Source organism: Malurus melanocephalus, unplaced genomic scaffold (assembly GCF_030028575.1).
Source record: "Malurus melanocephalus ecotype Western Australia unplaced genomic scaffold, MMel_1.1 scaffold_1052, whole genome shotgun sequence".
Lineage (NCBI taxonomy): Eukaryota > Metazoa > Chordata > Aves > Passeriformes > Maluridae > Malurus > Malurus melanocephalus.
The window spans coordinates 1-6,792 of NW_026624284.1; the positions used below are offsets into that span (position 1 = coordinate 1).

General features: G+C 42.5%; 1 protein-coding gene and 1 long non-coding RNA gene across 2 annotated transcripts in view; both read left to right on the forward strand.

Annotated features, from left to right (window-relative positions):
- The first annotated feature begins 21 nt into the window (after positions 1-21).
- LOC130586078 (uncharacterized) lies at positions 22-2,404 on the forward strand. Its single transcript, XR_008966660.1, has 3 exons — positions 22-524; positions 1,716-1,849; positions 2,355-2,404. It is a non-coding gene; the product is annotated as an uncharacterized LOC130586078 (long non-coding RNA).
- A 1,169-nt stretch (positions 2,405-3,573) lies between these two features.
- Positions 3,574-6,792, forward strand: part of IFT80 (intraflagellar transport 80) — a 20,313-nt gene continuing 17,094 nt past the window's right edge. Inside the window, exons 1-2 of the mRNA XM_057386788.1 lie at positions 3,574-3,684; positions 5,538-5,606. Of these exons, the coding sequence (XP_057242771.1) occupies positions 5,579-5,606 (28 nt within the window). The 5' untranslated portion in view covers positions 3,574-3,684; positions 5,538-5,578. The remainder of the gene's footprint in view (positions 3,685-5,537; positions 5,607-6,792) is intronic.

The following is a 6,792-nucleotide window of genomic DNA, read 5'->3' on the forward strand; positions in this document are numbered from 1 at the left end:
TCGCCATAGAGACGGCGGCGCTTGATCGAGGGGGGAGTGGGTCCTGCTGCTCCTGTGGGGACGGGAGAGAGTGGCGGGATCAGCCCGGGATCCACAGGGAACGGGAGCATCCCGGGCTCCGCCGGGAGCGGGATCCGCTGGGAGCGAGATCCACTGGGAGCGGGAGCGTCCCGGGCTCCGCTGGGACCGGGATCCACCGGGAGCGGAATCCTCCCCGGAGCGGGATCCACCGGGAGCGCGATCACCCTGGGCTCCACCGGGACCGGGATCCGCTGGGAGCGGGATCCGCCAGAAGCGGGCTCCACCGGGAGCGGGATCACCCTGGGCTCCACCGGGAGCGGGATCCGCCGGTAGCAGGATCACCCTGGGCTCCACCGGGAGCGGGATCCGCCGGTAGCAGGATCACCCTGGGCTCCACCGGGAGCGGGATCCTCCTTGGCTTCGCCTGGAGCGGGATCACCCTGGGCTCCGCCTGGAGCGGGCTCCGGCCGCCGCTCTGCGCGTTCTCTCCGCTGCCCGCGCAGGTAAAGGCGCGCTGGGGAGGCGGCGGCCGCTGTCCCCCTCCCCTGGGCTGAGTCACGGCCGCGGTGGGCGAGGGGGTCGGGAGCCGTGACCCCCGGCCGGGCGTGGGAYGGACGGATGGAGGGAGGGAGGGAAGGGAGAGCTCCGGGGGACAGCTGGGAGCGGGGGACCGCTGGCTCCTGGCGGCCCTGGATTGAGCGGGGGTTGGATCATCTCCTGCTTGGGAAGCTGGAAACTCAAGAGCGGGTGTTGGCACGGCCGAATGGGGGCCGAGGCTGCCCCGAGGGTTCGGTGTCTCCTTCCCGGTGCCCCCGATCCCGCTGGATCCTTTTCCTTCTCAGCGTTCCCCCATCCTGCTGTGATTCCTTCCCCGGCCCCCGTCCTGTCGCTGTTTCCCCTTCCCTGCGCTGCCCCCATCCCGCCTTCTTGCTTCCCGTTGCTTTCCCTATCCTGCCCTCTAGTTTTCCTTCCCGGTGCTCCCTCGTCCTTCCCTCTGGTTTCCTTCTCTGAGCTCCGTTGTCCCGCTCCCTGGCATTCCCTGCTGTTCACATCCCGCTCCTGCTCCATTTCCTCCGAATTCCTGATCCTCATCCCCTGGGCAGCAGCTCCGGATGGGAAAGGGAGAGAAATGAGGTACTTCGGCCTCTCTGAGTCGGGATAACTCCTGGTTATTACCCCATCTCTCCTAAAATTCCAGCGGAACCGCTGCTGGATTCCTTGGGAGTTGGAGTAGGGATGGGTAGGGATGGATGTAGCGTTCAATAGCGGCGTTCAATCTTTTAGCGGCACATACAGAGCTATTAAATCGTATTAAAAATCACAATAAAGTTCGGGGCTTTGAAAGGAAAATACCAGGTTTTCCCTTCCTGGTTGTGTGTCAGCACAAGGGAACTCCAGTGCTCCAAGCTCTGATATTTCATCTTTAAGATCTTAAAGGTCTTTTCCAACCTTAATAATTCAAAGATTCTTAGTTCCCAGCATCACTTTTTTCTTTAAGTTTTCCATATTCAGTTGGATAATGTGAAAACAGAATGCACTTTAAACTCAGGTCTATTCTGGTTCTTATTATTGCTCAGTGCTAATATAAAATTACTTCAGAGCTTTTTGTTACAGTGTGTCTTCCTTTTTCATTTTGGCTGCTTATATATGCATATATATTATGTGAATTATATGTTTATGTATGTTTATTACAGTTTTATGGTTCTAATGCTCCATCGGAACAACTGAGATGAGACTGAAGACTTCCCTTTTAAAGGAACCAAAACATATCCTTTGTCACAGAAAAAGCACACAACATCATGTTCATTCTGAATAAACTCTTCAGAAAGTATCTCTTTATTGTTGAAGTTACAGTTAAATATTAATAAGTTGTAGGTGTTTTTTTTCTTTCTTCTTCCTTTATTCACCTTGTCACTGAGTGCCTTTCAGGACAGTGTTTTAAGAGATATTGAACACTTCTATATGATGTGGTGTTACTAAACTAGCACTTTGGGATGATAGTTGGATGTTTTGCACTTGTATTTTGCACTAAGACAGACCCTTCATTAACCCAGCATTTTATCCATGTTTCAATAACTTTACATTGTAATAAAAATTATCTTTTTACATGATAATTTGCTGTATTTTTGGCTGGATTTCTACCTGCTCTTCTAGGCATAAAAGGGCAAAAACCTGAAGAATAATATTTTGTTAATGTAAAATATTCCATGGAAACTTGTCAATATAATCTTCCTGTATTGTCCCTTCAGTTCTGCATAGCTGAGATGGGATATTTTGTGAGCTAATTTTTAATAGTTGAACTTTGCAGATTCCTTAACGGAATGAAACATAAGGAATTGGTGAGCTGTGTGGGATGGACCACAGCTGATGAGCTCTACTCGTGCAGCGATGATCACCAGATCATGAAATGGAACCCTGTGACCAGCGAGACCACTCGAGTGGTGAAGCTTCCAGATGATGTTTATCCCATCGATCTGCACTGGTTCCCCCGAGGGATTGGTGGGAAGAAGCAATCCCAGGCCGAGAGCTTTGTTCTGACTAGTTCTGATGGTGAGGCAATTTAAAATATTTATCATTTTACACCCCTTAGTGCTCGTGCCAGTCAAGCACAGGAGACATTATTTGGGGAGCAAGAAGCTTGGAGGATTGCTTGGGGTGTGGTTTTTCCCTTCTCCCCAAAAAAGCTGGAATTTTTTTCCCTCTGAATCCAGTTAGTGCTTACACGTAACAAAGGAGAATCTCAGACCTGAGAGATATTCTATAAAATAAGTGATATATTAATGAGATGAATTTTATTTTATAGTTCTAAAACAGTGGAATACATTAAATGAACACCCTGGAGGTGTTGGAGCAGTCTGATCTATGGGAGGTGTCCCTGCTGATGGCAGGGCTGTGGAATATGATGAGCTTTGAGGTCCCTCCAACCCAAACCAGTCTGGAATTCCATAATATTTTAAACAGTCTGTTCAGATAAACTGATTTATCCAAACCATACTTTTTCATCAGTGTCAAAAACCTTTTCCTTAGAAATCTTGCATTGGCAGAGACTTAGTGGGATGATTTTGCCAAAAGTTCTGGTCACTCAGGAACTTGCTTGTAGTGGTTGAGTTTGGCAGCTTAGATCAAATAATACTAAAATAATTTGATTTTAAAGTAATTCATTTGAATCACTGGACTGTTCATTTTTTCCAAGGCCTCCATTGTCTGCTCTTTGCTCCAGTTTAAATTTGATCTTCCTGGATTTAAGCAGCATCCCTTATTTGGGAAGAAAAACTTCCTCATCCTTCTGTTGCAATCATTAATAACTTTGGGTTTGGCTGCTGTGGATTTCTACCCCAGCTCCATCATGGAAGCAGGAATAGTTCTGATTTTAGCTATGAAAAACAATTTGGTGTTTTCTTTGTATTGTTATTTTCTTGTTTTGTGTTTTTAACAGAAGGTAACAGCATTGCTGTAATAATATGTAATGTAATTAATAATGTAATGCATAATTTAATATATAATTGATCATCTATAATTGTATTAATTATACACTCTGTATCTCTCGTTTAGGAAAATTCCACTTGATTTCCAAATCAGGAAGAGTGGAGAAAAGTGTGGAAGCACACAATGGAGCTGTACTGGCAGGAAGGTGGAATTATGAGGGAACAGCCCTGGTTACAGGTGAGCATTCCTGTATTAATGAGGGAGTTTGAAAATGAAAAGATTAATCTACTATTTTATCCCTTAATTATCACTGAGGTTGTTATCACCTTGCTTAATAGGCGTTAATTTTGCACTATTTCATTAATGCTATTTTGGCTTAATATTGTGTATTTTAATTAACAGAAGATCTAGTGAAAGTATTTCTCTTTTTTAGTTTATGTCATCCTATTTACTTGAAAATAAATGTTTTAATATCAGAGTGCTCAGATGGTTTTGTGGCTGTTCTGAACTTTAGAAAGGAGAATATTTTATTTATTTTTTTTAACTGTTGCAAGAAAAGGTTGTTAAATCAGATATAATATCCCTGCACCTTTGGGGTTTTTTAGCCAACTAAATTTACTGAGGCCTTGTTGATCTTGAATAGTCCTGTGCTTTTATTCCTTAATTATCACCAATTATCACCTGCAGCCTGTCTATGTTGATGCTGGCAGAGTGATGCAGCAATTCCTGCTTCTCTCTATATCTTTTTTGCCCTAAATCTTGTAGTTTTTGGCGGGTTTTTTGCCAAAATTCTCTGTTGGTGTTGAGGGGAGCTGCTGAAATTGCCTGTGCTGGAGTCAGACTCCTCTGCAGCCTCCTGCTGATGGAGCACAGCTGATTCCCCTGGCCCAACTCCAGCTCAGGCCACAAGAACTGAAGATAATTTGGGATCTGCTCATTTCCAGACTCTCAAACGCTGCTTCAAGGAACTCTGTCTGGCCTGTTCCTCTGAAATCCCACGAGGACGGAAATATTGTTCTTTTTAAAGACAGCTTTGCCTCAGGAACTTTTCCAAAGACACAGTCAAAACTGTCTTTTGAATCTCCTTTTTTTTTTATGAGCCTGCATGACACTGACACTTTTGGGGAGTGTGGGAATTCATCAGCACTTCCAGTTTACTCAGAACATCAACTGCTCTTGTACCATGACTGAACTTTCAGGAAGAAGAAATAAATCATTGCTGTAAATAAATCATTGCTACTGCATCACTTCAAATACAGTTATGGCTATATTTCAACAGCATCAATTTGCACAAATAAGGGTTTTAATTTTAATGGGTTTTTTTTAGTATTTTTAATTTTTTTTTTTACCATTTAAAAGCCGCCTTGACCAGATATAAAAGCCTGAAATGTGGTATTTAAATTAGCTTTGAATGGAAGAATCCATTAAGTTCTAGGTGCACCTTTCTCCTCATTTTTTTGAATCTGGGAGGCCTAAATTGAAGGGCCAGACATTTTAAAAGTGACAACACGGCAGGAAATCTGTGCTGTTAGTACAGCCCTGATTGTGCTGGTGGTGTTTAACAACTTAATCTTCAATAAATAAACGGAGTGATTTGGTAACACACAGCTCTGGTAGAAAACTGAGGCCATCCAAACAGAGTTATCTTCACTCTCACCATTTATCAACTGTGAAACCTCCACTTGAATCCATCAAATCTGCTCTGCTCCCTTGGGGCTCCCCAGACTCCTTCAAGCGGCCTCTGGGCCACTGAATGAGCCAAAAATACAGAATTTTGGATACTTAAGTAATGATTGACTAATAAATAATAATACTAATTTATAGTAATAAATAAATAATGAAGGAGCAGCTTCACATAAGACTTCAGGGATTTTCAGGAATGGAAAACTTGTTGATTGCAACAAAAGAACCATCCTAAATATTTTTCCTTCATAAACTTCCTACTGCATGTTTGGAAGACTGAATAAAAGGAATTTACCTGGAAGAAAATCTGGATTTATTTTAAACCATGTGTTTCCTGAGTAAATACAAATACATTTTCTTAGACTGATTATTGCATTGAATTTGCTGATTTCTCTGCTCGTTTTCAGTTGGGGAAGATGGCCAAGTGAAAATCTGGTCTAAAACTGGAATGCTGAGATCCACTTTAGCTCAGCAAGGTGAGTTCATTTGCTGAAAGTTCCATCAGGACTTGTTCATTTGGGTTATTCTGAAATGTATTTAAATTACGGACCCTAAATCTGGCAGGGATGGTTTGTTAAGAGTGTTATATGTAATTTATTAAAATGTTGCATTTGAATAAGATTTAAAAAAAAAATTCAAATTAAAATATTGCAGTATTTTTAGACAGCAGTCTCAGTCCCACCCTGAGGATTTGGTGCCATTTCACTGAAGATCCTCAGCTAAATTTTGTTTTTCAGACTTCATAGATTGTGCCCATGTGACCTTGTGACATTTTTGAAGAAACCACATGCACCTGGGGCTGGGTGAAATGTCAGACCCTTATCTCTTTCTGAAACAAATTATCTGAATTCTTTCAACCCGGGGAAGGCATTTTAACCACAGCAGTGAATGTAAAATGCATTTCAGTTCTTTTAAGGAAGTTCACGTGCACTTGCAGTGTTTTTCAGGTAAAAAGATAAACCAACTGAAGTCAAATTTAGAAAAAAATTAAAATTGAAGCATGCATTCTTTATTTCTCAGTTTATGTTGTCAATTTTTTGTGCTTAATTTGGCTTATTTGAGGTTTGAAAAAGTTTATAAGGTGAATTACATGCTGTAGTTTAAAATACAAATTTTAACTGATTTCTACAAGTTTCTGGTGCAGTATAAAAGCACAGTTGAGTGCCCATGGAATAACTGTCACCCTCTATTTGTGTTTTTAACATAAAATCATGTGAGGCCCTCAAATCTTTTTAAATTCAGAGTCAGAATCCCACAGATCCCTTTGTAAACCCTTCCATGCCTGGGATCAGGACAGGATTCTGCAGGAATGCTGCTTTTTAAGGGAGGTGTTTCATGTTCAAATCAATTTTTCCCTTCCTTCAGCATCTCTTGAGAACTGAAAGGATCCCCACTGCCAACATTCCTTTGCCTCTTTCCATTCCTTGGATTAGAAATAAAGGTTCAGGTTTGGGTTCTTGGGATTAGAAATGGTCAGGTTTGGGATTCTTTGGATTAGAAATAAACGTTCGAGTTTGGGGTTCTTTGGATTAGAAATGGTTAGGTTTGGGATTCTTTGGATTAGAAATAATTAGAATTAATGGTTCTCCTCCTTTGACAATCCAAAATCCTCCACAAACTCTTGGAATCACCAAAGTCACTGCTGTGGGGTGGGAAGAAGCT